This window comes from Protopterus annectens, chromosome 3.part1, assembly GCF_019279795.1.
Source record: "Protopterus annectens isolate FY-2018-M chromosome 3.part1, PAN1.0, whole genome shotgun sequence".
NCBI lineage: Eukaryota > Metazoa > Chordata > Ceratodontiformes > Protopteridae > Protopterus > Protopterus annectens.
In genome coordinates this window covers 381048765-381063589 of record NC_056732.1, presented here as the reverse complement: position 1 = coordinate 381063589, position 14825 = coordinate 381048765, and the positions used below count along the sequence as shown (strand labels likewise).

Here is a 14825-nt window from a genome sequence, read left to right as displayed (position 1 = left end):
GTTTCACCACTGTGCTGTTTTCATGTATCCCAAAAAGACCTGAAACTGTGTCAGAATCTTCCTCAACACTGAAATGTTTTTTTTTTTCTGGTTTATCAAGTACGAAATAATATCATCTGAAGACAAAGCCAACTTTCCTTAATTACCATGACCGTTATTTCCTTGAATTTCTAAGTCCCTTATTTTCTTGGCCAATGGTTCTAAATATAATGTAATTAATAAACAGGAAAGAGGACACCCCTTTCTGGTTCTTCTGTTCAAACAGAACGTAACAGAGATGAACCTCCCACATACTTTAATTTTCACCTTCAATCCATCATATATCCTCCTAATTAACCTTATTATTTTGCCAAAAAATGCAAATGCTTCCATAGCCCTGCTCATAAAGTCCCAGCTTACTCTGTCAAATGCTTTCTCTGCATCAAGACCAACCAACAACAATGGCATTTTTATAGATTCTACTTTACCCGGAATCATCATTTCTCTATTAATGTTGTCAAATGTATGCCTCCCCTCCACAAAACCATATTGATCCATATCTATCAATTTTGGCAGCACATTTGCCATTCTTTTAGCCATTATAGACATAAACACTTTATAATCATAGCTTAGAATTGAATTGGACCTATATGAAACTGGATCTGATGGGTCTTTACCATCTTTAGGTATTACAGCCACCACAGCTTTCTGCCATGATGTTGGTGTGTCTCCTGCTTTTAAAAATGCTGTTAAACAAAACCTTTTGGATCTTTATCACTTTCTTCACTCCTAACTTCCAAACTTCCACAGAAATACCATCTATTCCTGAATACTTTCCTGCAGATTGGTTATACATCACTATTATACATCAATATTTTTTATCTCATCTCCTTTTATCCTATCTATTAGTAATTGAACCTCATCTCCCCCTAACCTTGACATATTTAATTCTTCCATAAACATTTCCATTTATACTTTTTCTTGATTTCCACATTTCTGTGCTTTATACAGATTTTTGTAAAATTTCTGAAATATTTCTAATACATCTTCAGGATCTCTGGTTATTTTCCATTTTCAGCTCCCTAAGCTTGGCGACAATCCTTTCTTTCTGTTGCCTGAGCTATTGTGCTAAAAGCTTTTGTGCTGCAGAGTTATTACCAAAAAATATTGTTGTTTAACAGCAATCTTTCTAAACTCCTGCATATTATAGAGGTAGTTCCTTATTTTTTCTTGCAGTTCTACTTCTTCTTGCAAATTGAGGTTCCCCTTGTTCTGCAATATTTCAACCTTTGTCAGTCCCTCTGAATAACTCTTACTTCTTAACCATATCTGTTTTTCTTTTATTTCTTCCCTATTTTAAACTCCATTTTATCCCACTATATTTTCTGAAGAAGATTCTATCTTCCCTAATAACCTCCAAATAATTTCCACTACCCATTTCTTCAATTCTCCCTTTTAGCAGATATGTGAGGAGGCACCATTGTCTCATTATTTTATTTCCCTGCATTTTTATTTTGGTTAATATTGGTGTATGATTTGAAATAGGTATTGGATACATATGAAAACTTACAATTAAATGCACTAATTCACGTGAAATAGAATTTCTGTTTAGCCTACCCAGTTTTTGTGCCTTGAGGAATAATATGTAAATTCTCTCTGAGCTCCAAGTACTGAATTCCCTTCTTCTATACCAAGTATTTTTATAAACATCAAAAATCTACCCTTTTTGTTATATTTTCCTTTCTGTGCCCCCCACATACATCTTCCCTGCTGCAAATTGAATTCCAGTCCACACCTATAAGTAATGTCCCTGCATAAAGCTTATTATTTTGTCATATTCTCCTAAGCTCGATTGTAGCAGTTTTAGAAGGAATCAAAATAGATGCCAGTATAATCCTCCTCTCTTGTCAGTAGCCCCTTAATACTACAAATCTATCATTATTATCTTTTTTCCCTCTTCTATCACTATTAGAGCTCCTCTAACAATTAACATAAGTACTCCCCTTTTCCTTTACCCCAGGTATTCTGCTGAATAACCATCCTGAAATTCTTTCCTTATGAAATGTATATTCTCAGCTCTATCCAAATGTATCTCCTGTAGCATAGCTATTTGGAGTCTGCATTTTTAATATAGTTCAATACTCTTTCTTATTTGTATATACATGTGAGACCATTCACATTAAATGGTATTATGGTAAGTACTGCCATTATGATAAGAAATTGTTATTCCTACCAGTTATGTATACAGCTTTTTTAATGTCTAGTTTCAGATTTTGTGTTACATATATCCACTAATGTTTGGCAGGCTGATCTTTTATACAGCTGTTTCTTGTCATATCCATTTCAACCTATGTCATACCTGGCAAGACTTTTTTTAATGAAAACCCTCAAAATAACCACACTCTCTGAACACCCCTATAACCTGTTAACTTAATACAAGCACACAAAACTATGTATATCTAAAAATAATGAAGTTTAACTCTCCTAATAGAAATAATTGCCCCAGATTTACAGCAACATTCACATGCTTGACTTGCCTGTAATGAATGTAATCCATTCTAAGATGCATGGCACAGGTTGTGCATCTACTTACAATAAGCACTGTCTGTTTTTGTCTTATCATTATTCCTCTTCCAAATGAAGAAAACAACTTGAATGCTTTCTGAAAACATAATCTTTTAGCTATTGAAATAAAAAAAATTTTGTTTTTATTGCCCTTATCAGCTTGTCCCTATAGAAACATGAGAACGAGATACACAGATGCCTTCAGCTACACACTTCTCATGTTGCACTGTAAATATTTATTTGCTAAAGGAAAACTTTCTGTTACATTCAGTGTTCTGTTATTTACTTGTTCCAACTTCAAACTTGTTATTATATCAAGCCAAGGGCCTTAATCCAGTAATTCCCCTATTAAGTAAGAAAAAAACTATCACTTTTATTTATGTCATGTGCATTTGTGCAGGCGTTCTTCTCTTTTTATATTGTAGTGCCTACATTTCTTAAAACTAAACAAAAACAAAGAAAGGAGAAGGAAAAATAGGGGTACCTGTTTATTTTATCATTCCTATTACATTCAAAATTATTGAAAAAGCTTTAGTCTATAGCATGCAGTATATGTCTTATTTTATAAAACAAAAACTGTTAAGAATCAAAAATGTTTTACTTACAGATACCACTTTCCTTTCTCTTCCCCTCTCCTTAACGTTCTTCCAAATATTAATTACCTGAATTAGGGCATATGCTTTGGAGTCCCCTAAAAGTTTACCAAAATAAAAAAAGTCCAATATTTCCAGGTTTTCTTGTTCCACCATATTTCACAAATATGACTGATGCTTTGTGATACTACATTTATTCATTAATTTCTGAGTTGCTGCTTTTCCTCCTGTTGATCTCTGTCTTCCAACTCCAGTCACTGGTTCATTTCTAACATACTCCTTGTTCTTATAGTCAACTCCTGTCCTTTTTTCTGTCTCTCAAGCATTTTCCTGTGAAATAATGGAAAAAGATTTCACTGGCATAGTCTCTCTGTGACCTTTATTATCAGAAGAATAAGAAGTAGAATCACTTCTGTCTGATTGCTCACTTTATGTTAGGCAGACTCTTGTATTTCCTCCTTAGCATGTTATGGATCAAAAAATAACTTTGACCCCAGGAAAGAATATTCTAAAGATGTTTGGATACAGCAGCTTGAATCTCACACCTGCTTCTTGACATTTCCTGTGGTCTACAGGGAGTAATCATTTTCCACAAATATTATACTCTCACCAACTTTTAGTACTTTGTCCTTCTGTCAAAGTTTTATCATAATCAACTATTTCTGCTGATAATTTGGTATCTTTACTATTAAAGATATTGGCTGCTTTCATATGGCCAGGTGTGGAGCATACACATTATTGGCCCTTTCAATTGACAACTCTTGCTGTGGAATATGAATCCAGTTGCTTGTTTGCTCTTTCATAAAATTAATACAGTCTGTTCCTTCCAGTTTCTCTGGTACAGCAGAAAATCTCAGGTTTTCCCTACGTGCTCTGTCTTCTAATTCTACCATTTTTTGAAACAGCTCTTCTTGGGCAGTCTCATACTCAGCTCTGTGATGTTTACAGTTTTATCAAATCAGCTGAATATCTGTTTAAAGCTTTTTCTATTTTCCCAGCCTTTTGTTATTTGAGTTTATTTGCTCCTTCAGTGTTTATTTATTTTAATTAGCTCTAAGTACATTTGACTTATTGCTCCTCTAGATTACTGGAAGTCATATCTTATACAAAAGCTGGAGCTTGAACTGCTTTTTTGCTGAACAGCTGTGGGATTCTTCCCAGATAGTGTTTTCTCTTCATTTTTATAGTTGATTATTCTTTCAGGTTCTCTAAATTTCTTCTTTGCTGGCATCCAGGCACTGTACGTACTAGCCAGTAAATGAAATATTCCCAAAAGACAAATTCACTGGCTATATTTTCTGACTCTGTCCTCACACTGAGACAGCTCAAATTAAGCTGTTACACCATCTTGGAAGTAATCTGTAGCAGTAGCTTTTGTTCTAACAAACCAAAAGTCATGTGCAAATCAGAAATATTGCTGCAATATTACTACATAAAGCATACTGGGTTTTTTTGTTGTTTTTGGGGGGGGGGTTGCATGCTTGCAGAACACATGTTTTCAGTCAGACTACTCCAAATCACTTAAAAACTTAACAGAACAAAAGGTTTTGCATCAACAGATATTTACTGTACCAAATGAAATTGGGTCTGGCAGTTGATTTAAGGCTATTCCCTCTGACCTAAGGTACAGGCATAGCCAACTTTAGGCACCAGGGAGCCCTGCGGTCGCTGGGGGCTCCCCTGTTCCCTGGGGGCCCCCAACCACAGCAAGATATATTATCCTGATATGTTGTAACATGTCTGTCAAACCATCAAAAGCTAGTAGCATTCTTGTATACTTAATAAACCACATGGATAATAACTCTTATTTATATCTCCTTTAAAATTCAAAGATATTTCTGGTTGTAGTAACAGTGTTTTGTCAAGTAACCAGCATCAGAATTCCATTAAATATTTTACCACTGACATAGTGCCCCTGGCTTAATTACATCATGCTGTTGGACATGTTCTCCACTAAAACTAACTACATAGCCAGCTTTAGGTCCATGCTATACCCGTGGCTGCAAGCCTTAATCATCTTTGACTGTGCGGGGGCCCCACAAAAGCTGCTGCTGGTTGGGAAAAAATAAGGAAGAAAAAATGTATTAATTTACTAATTATGCTCTTTAACCTGACCAGGGCTGTGATATGACCCTGTTAGGATGAAGCTGATAATGAACGTGAACACGGTAAGCACTAGAGAGATCAGCAGCCTAGAGTGACTTATAACAGTGCAGATTTTGAATTTTAAGAAGAGCTGATACTTCTGATCTTCAGAGATGGTTTTCTCTTTCAGGGAGTTTTATAAATACAAACAGAACACCATATACTATAACTATCAATTCCTTTGGTTAACAATTCAGTGCAATCCCAAAAATAATAGTATAAATGTTCAGAATCAGGACTAGATTTTAAATATTACTCTAATTCGCTTAAAAATTTAATAAAATAACACCTTTTGCATCAACATGTATGTTTGGACAATAAGTATAAAACTCAAATGTCTGGATTGTGACTGTTTGTAATCCTGAATGATTTACCAGCAAATCAAACTTTTTATGAAAGAGAAAGCAGAAGTATAAACAAAATCAGGGAAGGTGTGTGAAATCAGGGACAGTGACGAGTATGCATTACTCCTCAATGAGGGAAATAAGTGACTTACCTCTGCTGCTGTTTGACAACTCATAAACAACAGTCACTGATCTGGTGTGGCAGTACCAGTGTTGCACAATATATTGTTATTTCCTGAAATAACTACAAAACTAGTATTGCTATGGTTTATGCTTGTGAGTGTCTGCATGTGTGTGCAAAAAATATCACTGATTTTTGTCTGTGCACGCACCCAATAATGCCAGTACACAGACATTATTCTTCTGGGTATCAGTAAAAATGTACCTAACAAGTAATTATATTTCCAAAGTAAGACATAAGATACATCACAGAACATTCAGACACTTAGATCCTCTTGGAGTCTGGTGGCCCCCACTCACCAGACCGTATAAATGGATACTGGGGGCTCCCTTAATCATCCTTGACTCTGTGGGGAACCTCAAAAAAGCTGTTGCTGGTTGAAGAAAGATGGGGACAAAAATGTATCAATTTTCTGACTGAGCTGTTTAACCTGAACAATGCTGAGATATGACCCTTTTAGGATAAAGCTACTAATAGCCTATGGTTACCACACCCATTCTAAAACCAACCCTGCGCAAATGTGTGTGTACAGAAAGCTGTTGTAGGTTATGGGGGGCTGGGGATTGTGTGGTTATTACAACTTTAATTTTCATCACAGTCAAACCTTAGACGTGTACACATGAAGTCATTACAGCTTGTGTTTGAGCTGAGGACAGTGTGGTCATTGCTTATTTACTTTTCTCACAGACCTCAGAAATATAAAAAGAAGGCTACAATTGCTTGTGTAGGGGTAGTGTAATGTCTAGGAGAAACAAATTAGAATATATTACTGAAATCATTCTCACAGTCACACATCAGGTATGTATACATGAGGATGACTTTGAGGGTTAGGGGTGAGGAAGCATGCTATGTATACGTATATCAACAGTCACTTGAAATATATGTTTAAAGCAATTGAAACCTCTGCTTTCATCCTAGTTTAACACCAGAGGGATGTATATGCAGTGACTGTCTTTTGTGGGGGGGGGGGGTAGGGAAGGAGGCAATATTCCCAGATAAGACCTATGTATTCCTACAACTGGCTTGTTAGTTTATTGTGAGCTGCTGTTTTGTCAGCTTTGAACATTAAGCCTTGGGCACAACTTATGTCTTCCTTGGAAAAAAAAAAAAATAAGACTGAAATTCTTTTCTTTTTCATGTTTTTTGTTTAGGCCACCATTAGGGTAAAATACTGAGAAAATGCTCTAAAATGCATCCCAGGGCACATATATAACCCCTATGACTTTGGGGGCACAAGCTTAATTGAGTTATTTCCTAAATGGTTATTACTGTGCTGTCTTGGTCAGGAAAGATGTGCTGAAAGGATGTAAGGAAAACTAAAGCTGAACAGCAACAGTGGATTTCTTTCCTTAATTATAATTTCTGTTCATGCCATTATTGGATGAAAAAGTTGTGTAAAAAGAAAAAAAAATGTAAAATGCACTTCAGTGTATATAAAAAGTTATGGCTTCTTGATGAAGCTGAGAGTAAGGCAACATGTGAGAAAAGGAAGAAAAAAGTAATGTGCATGGTATGGGGAGCCCAAAAGGGAGGGGGGATCAGAGGAGAGGGCTGGAGGGTGTGCGAGGGGTGTTGAAACAGTAGGCCTTGTCATCACTTCATTTAAGAACAGACCTGTACATAGAGTTGTTGTAATGTATCATTGTTACAATTAAATGCCAGTAACTAGAAGTGTCCCTTTGTTAGACAGGTCAACAAAGTGTGGTATATAGGCCTGTTGTAATGTAAGAGCTTGTAGCTACTGGTCTGTCTGTGCATACTACTCCTAAAGGCTTGCAGCACAGACTACAATGTTTCTTAGGAGGGTGTGGCACTGACAGGATGATACTTATACTGGAAGTGCCAAGGGGCCCCCCAACTTGACATTTGCTGGGGGCCCCCAAAATGTTAACGCCGGCCCTGGGTACAGGGTTTAGCTCTGATAAGCCCCATAACTAAGTGAGGCATTACACACACTGATAAGGAAATGGATGGATCTGTTAGTGAAGTGAACTGTTCTCTCTCTTTCTGTCTTTCTTTTTGTTGATGAGTAACTGCTGTAACTCTCTTGCAGATGTGAATGCTGTGTTTCTCTGTTGCCAACTCACAATCTCCCATCCAGCAACACTAGGATTTCTGGGGCTATCTTTCTTGCTGCTACTCAGAGGTCTTCCTTGTGAATTTAGTATGAGGTTACATTAGGATGAGCTAATACAAGGGTTTCTTGGGTTTTCTTTCTGTATAACACACAAGGCTTATGAACCTGTTTATGGAAAAGATATTTTAAGTGAAGTGGGCCCCCAGGCAACATGGGCACTAGGCAGGTGCCTAGGTCTCCTAGTGCTGGATCTGGCAATGGCTGTGTGCTCGGTTTACTATCAATATGTTGAAAGTTAAAAAAAAAACGGTACGAAACAGCAAAGTGTTGTACCGAAACTGCAGCTAACCAAACGGCCCTATTGTCGAAAAACAGCCGTTAATGCCAAAAATGTCGACAACAACATTTTACGGCATTAACAACAATGCCATCCTTACCATAACTCCCTAATCCCTACACCTAACATCCCATTTAAGCATGGGGCAAGCCCCCCTGCACCCCCTATGGGCGGCTGTGCACCCCACACACCCCCTAACTTAATATTCCAACTCCGAGATCGCACTACAGTGAGGAAAAGGATGTTTTTCCCTAACTGCACTGTACTATGATCCCTTTAAATGAGCGAACATTATATTTGTGAATGCACAGTCTATTCGCAAATATGGTGTTCGCTCATGTAACCTGCACACATATGAAGGATTCAAACATCTGTTGTTCGAATACTTCATAGCTGTGCAATTGCACAGCAACATTTTAATGGTAAACCATGTGACCACTTATATAATAAGATTTTCACACTGAGAAATCTAATGTTGTTTATCTGAGAACATGGAAAAGTTTGTAGCTTTACTGCAATTCATACTTTTTGAATCACTCATTCAGCATTGTATTCTAGTATGATACAACATGGTTCTGCAGGTTGCATTACGTTTAAATGCTTTACATTTTTGTTTCTGCTTCTACTGCTGAAGCAATAGTTAAGACATTTTCAAAATGGCCCTAAATTTATATATACCAATTCCATGGTTGCATCAACTCTAGGAAGGGAGAAACCTCTATAAAGAAATTAATCTTTACTGGTACACAATTAGAAATTGCACTGGCACTGGTTTAATATGGGAAGAAACATTAGGAATTACAATGTTTGTCCTATTTTTCTGTGAGCTACTGACACTTGACCAATTTCACCTTAGCCATGTGTAGGGAAGCCTCTTCTTTGTATGCCTTAACCATTACTTTCCTGCAAAGTAGTATATATCAACAATTACCAGAGTGCCTCTCCATAAATACATTCTTGGTCTACTTTGTGCCATTAAAATGCTGTACACTTTTTTTTTTTCCTTCCACTGCTAAAGCAACATTTAAGGAATTTTCAAAATGGGTTGATATTTTCGGTACAAATAGCTTTCCTTTTTCTCTTTATTCTAAACTACATTTCCTCAGTAGTAGGTAACATTATCCATCTATATATATATATATATATATATATATATATATATCTTTAGAGAGAGAGAGATTGTATATGCAGACATAATTTAAAACATTTGTCTTGTTATTAAACAAGACTGTGAAACTACATTTTTTAACAGGAAAAATAGTCCAAACTGATCACAGACAAGACACTTTTTATATTTGTTTGAATGCAGTCACTAGCAGAGTAGACTAGATAAGGTTGTGATTTCCATGTAAAAAATGATTATGCAAACTGTCTATGCAGAAGTGAACTAGCAGTTGTTGTTTATCTCTCCTCTATATAGCTTCTCTCTATATTATCATTTGCATCTTGTTTTATACGTTTCTGTTGATCTATGAGAAAAGAAACTTTGTATCTAGCATACTTTCCTGAATAATACCAAATAACCAAATAATAAATACATAAATGTATTAATGGAAGTGTTTTTTTTTTATCTCCCTAATCTCACCAATCTGTTTCAGACAGACCAGGTGTCAACTTTTCATATACGCTCTGTACTGTGTGTGCCTATCTGGAACAGCAACCATCAGATTATTGGTAAGTAAACTAAGCTTTGGAATGAGTTATTTACCCAAACTAAAATGTATATAATATAGCACTTTATAAAATTAAGACATCACAGATTTATTTATTTATTTTTGTCCTTCAGGAGTTGCTCAGATACTTAACAGACTCGACAGAAAAACATTTGATGATACCGATCAACGACTTTTTGAGGTCAGAATTTCCATTTGTTTTTTTCTAGAATACCAAAGTCCTAAGTCACAAAACAAATACCTTCTATTTTTCTATGCCTGTAACAAAAACATGTTATATGCAGGGCATTAAAAAGATGTTTTGTTGAAGGCAGCCACTGTGCATTTGCTATCCTCATCAAACGTAGTACTGGCTAATTTTCATGATGCAAAATGAAAAGCTACCCGCTGTTTTTTCCATAACTTTAATTGCTGTTTTTTCCTCAGACTGCTCCATTTAGAGGTATTCACATTATAACATATATGATGGCATTTTGTCAGGATTATACGGCCCCTACAACAATTCACAATGCTACATTTAGGGGCACCCACAATGTGACACGTATGATGAAATTTAATCAGGATTATATGTCCATTACAACAACTCAGAATGCTCCATTTAGAGGAACCCATGGAAGCCTGGATAGCTCAGTCAGTAGAGCATCAGCCTTTTAATCTGAAGGGCCAGGGTTCAAGTCCCTGTTCAGGCACATGCTACTTTCTACCTATAAATTAACTTTCTTGGGTGACATAAGCCAGGGAAACTTGTTGGCTAGGCTTACTTAGGCCCTTGGGCCGATAACCTAATACCTACCTCTGAACCTATGTGACATGTATGATGATATTTCATCAGGATTATATGTCCGTAACAACAATTAAGAATGCTCCATTTGGAGGCACCAACATTGTAACATATACAGTAATATTTAATCAGATTATATGGCCATTACCCTAATTTCAACCACACATTTTTCAGTCCTCATTCACTTTTATGAAGTGCACCCTGTGTATACCTGCTTAAACATCATCATATATGTCAGCATGGAAAGTTACGGAAACGAAACAAAAGAAGTTAATAAGGTTAGTGTGATAATATTCTGAGGCAATCTGTTGACATTTTTAACCTATATATGACCATTACAGTGAGTTAAAATGTACATATTACATCCTGCATTCACTTAAGCAAGGTGTACCCCTACAAATTCTTGCTTAAATGTCACCATATTTGCATAATGGGTTCATGACAGCAAATGGAGTAGCATGGCTGCCATTAAACCATAAAAAGCTACAGAGGAAACAGGAAACGGAGCAGCTTTCAGTTTTACTCTGTAAAAACTGATAAGTGCTATGACTGATGTTGGAAGTTACCATTATGCGAGTGGTACCCACCCTGGAAATGAAATGGATTTGTAAGTTATGAAACATTCATCACTTGTAACAGAAATAGTCAGTGTGAAAAATGTTAATATCAGTAAGTCTGCATGTTCTTGCTACTGGCTCATTTTAAATGAACTTCTACATTTATAAAGTACAGTAACTGGATTATTGGCTCACTCATTGCTACTACTATCATAGATATACTCATTGACAAATGTATCTTGATATCTATTTCAACTGAAATTAATTTCTCATTTCATAATCCAATAAACATATACTGTGTTTCTAGACAAATATAATATTGTTTTCCTTATTAATAACACCAGCAGATACAAGCTCTTTAGAATTTTTCTAAACATGTCCTGGTGTCTGTGGATTGTACTGTAAATGATATAGCAACTGTTAAACCATAACTTTCCGATGGCACAGCAGGTCACTTTTCTGAATTTATAGCCATGTATCAGAAATAGGTTCTGGGTACCAGGAGCAGTACTGCAGTTACTGAAGACAAGGTCTTCAAAACATCTGATTTCTAGATCTTGCAACAAATGCATACGTGTTTATAATGATTTTCTTTAATTTTATCAGTTTGAATAATTTGTAGCAATTCTTATCTTATTTATCCTGTCTTTGTTATCAACTTAAGTTATGATGAAAGAAGAAGGGGGGGGGGGCTATACTAGAAGAAGTAAGAACAGTAAAGAAAATGAAGCTGGAGATAGCAGCAGGGTCAGATGAGGTCACGGCAGATATGATCAAGATGTTGGGTAGTTTAGAGGAGAAATGGCTGTAGAAGGGTATTCATAGCAGTATGGGGAGACAGGCATATCCCAGACCAATAAAGAATAAGCATTCTAGTGCCAGTGTACAAGAACAAAGGGGATATTCACAAATGTGGGCAGTACAGTGGAATCAAACTCCTATCACAATGCATGAAAGTAAAGGATACAGTAATTGATAGATAAATATGCAGAGTAGTAGAAAGTAAGATGGAGGATAAGCTGTTCAGAGTCAGACATGAATGCAACACAACTAACCCAATGTTTGCAGTGAGACAGATAGTTGAGAAGAAGCCAGAGATGAGGAAAGAGTCTAAGTGAGCATTCCTAGAGGTAGAGAAAGCATATGACAAGATCCTGATTTACATAGCCCTGTGATGGTTTGAGGTCCAGAAACATTAATAGAATTAGTACAGACTTTGTACAAGGACCCAATGACTCATGTATGAACAATGTTCGGACTCACAGAGGGGTTCCTATGGAAGTGGGTGCGCATCAGGGTGGATTGCGTGAGGGAAGCTCTTCAACAGTAAGCCATGACTTTCAAAGATGGTAGAAGTGTGGCATTAAATCAAGAAAGATGGCGACAGACGATTCAACACAACAACCTCATATAGAAAATGGGAAAAGGGAGATGACAATGATGATATTATCAATTTAAGTTATTTTGTCAGCTTAAACTATTTGTTTTATCAGTTATTTTGCTTCTCGTTGTCATCATTCAGACCCAATAATGACTGGGTTAAATATTTAAGCTCTTTTAAGTTCTTATTTTGACAAATTTCAGTTAACGCCTGCACTGTATTTTATCTAAGTGGTTTAACTGTTAGAATTAAATCTTGTTTTTACTCTGTCAAGAGAATAGACAGCCAGGTTAGATCAAAAGTTCTTACTGCTTTGAAGCAGTCCTATACTTGTAATTGCTACTGATGAGTTCTGAGAACTTTTATTGAATTACTGGTACTTGTCTTAAATCTAGGCTTTCCAACCCATCTGTTTCTGATTTATAATCCTTACAAAAATTGGTTAAGAGCTTTTGTTTTCAGTTTAAGTTATTTTGTCAGTTTAAGACATTTCTGCTGATCAATTTAAGTTATTTTAGTGTTGTCTTCATTCAGACCATATAACAAGCAGGTCAAGTTTTTCACTTTCTTAAGTTCTTATTTTGACAAATTCCAGTTAATAGCTGTACTATGTTTTAGCTATTTATGTTGTCTAGCTGTTAGAAGTAAATCATGTATTTTTCCCTTGTGAGGGAAGCGAGGGACAGGCTAGTTTAGGAGTTCTGACTGCTTGGAGGAATTTTATAAGTCTAATTTCTATATGTGCATAGGGGTTGTAAAGTGCTCTGTATAGATGCAGGTGAATTGATTTCACTATTCACCTAATATCTGCAATGTTCTCCCCCAAACATTTTGAGTTTTTCCTCTGCATCCATGAGTGGACTTCTCCAGTCTGTGCTCCATGGTAATATTCAATGTGTTCAGCTCCTCCTCCACTATCAATAGAGACTAGCCACTCCCCTCTGTTAATGGAACTGCATCACTGTTTTGTCTGCTAATAAGTGCTAGCATTAGTGCAGAATGGTGATAGATCCTAGGTAGCTGCCTTTATTAAAAACAATCTGTCTTACTCTTCATTAAGCCACCCAAATTGCTCTCTTCCATCACTTACTAAATACAAATTAACACTTCAGTGTACTTCTCCCACAAAATCACCCACTTCTTCAAATAGTTTAGACTGTGCCCTATTTAACAGACTAGAGTTAACCTACTTAGTCCCTAGAAATAGTTTAGTGTGTGCAGAGATGCTGCAGGATGCTGATGACTGGAGGGATAGAGGTCCAGAGGGGCATTTAGCAATCTGAAAAGGGCATTTTTTACTTTTTTACCATGACAGAAGAATCATATACATGGTATGCATTGTATATACTGTCAAACAGAGTTGCATTAAGAGTAATTCCATAGAGATTTCATATCAAAATCTTAAATGAGCCTACTGCATTTCTAAATCCATTCCAAGTGTGAATGGAATGCATGATTTCACCTGAATGCATGGCCTTTGAGTATACCGTTCACACAGATGACCAACGTGCTGGGAACCTGGATGATTAGCGGAAAGGGGGAGGAAGGGAGGGAAGAATTAACAGGCAACATCAAACACTGACTTCTATATGGTATATGGGCATTGCAATAGTTAAGCTACAAAGTGGTGAACAACAATTATAATTGTTGTGTAGAGTGAACTTTATGGTTTCAGTTTGTTTCTGGCCATAGTCCTGACAGCCCACTGTACATTTTACATTGCGAATATGGATATAGTGAAGATAGCTTGGGTATTTCCCAATTCACAATAAAAAAGGCATACAGAGATCTGTCATTAGTATAGTCAGAAATAGCACAAAAGGATAAAATGGTGCTAAAATAAACTTATAACCAAGCAGAAAGCACCACAGTCGAGCTGGATATAGGCAACAGTTTATTCAGTTCCAAACACTGAACACAAAGTGAAAAGATCCACACTTAACGCTGTAAAAGTACAAGTAACGTTTTCGTCATCAACTTCATCAGATAAATTTTACAATCCCATAATTCCCTTTATATAGACACACTAAATTGCAATTAGACCAAATCAATCAATTAATCAATTAATGTAAACAACAAGATGTCATTAAAAACTGTCCTTATATGGTCATGTCAGTGTTATTTTAAAATCCATTTTACTTTAAGTTGATAAAAATCACTTTCATGTATTAAAACACACATCATATTCTTTAAAATTGATTTTAAAAACATT

General features: G+C 36.2%; 1 protein-coding gene and 1 non-coding gene across 2 annotated transcripts in view; both read left to right on the top strand.

The window, feature by feature from the left end:
* LOC122798137 (dual 3',5'-cyclic-AMP and -GMP phosphodiesterase 11A-like) overlaps positions 1–14825 on the top strand; it is a 757362-nt gene that overhangs the window by 294213 nt on the left and 448324 nt on the right. Inside the window, exons 7-8 of the mRNA XM_044066848.1 lie at positions 9820–9895; positions 10008–10075. Of these exons, the coding sequence (XP_043922783.1) occupies positions 9820–9895; positions 10008–10075 (144 nt within the window). The remainder of the gene's footprint in view (positions 1–9819; positions 9896–10007; positions 10076–14825) is intronic.
* TRNAK-UUU lies at positions 10511–10583 on the top strand. Its single transcript has one exon. It is a non-coding gene; the product is annotated as a tRNA-Lys (tRNA).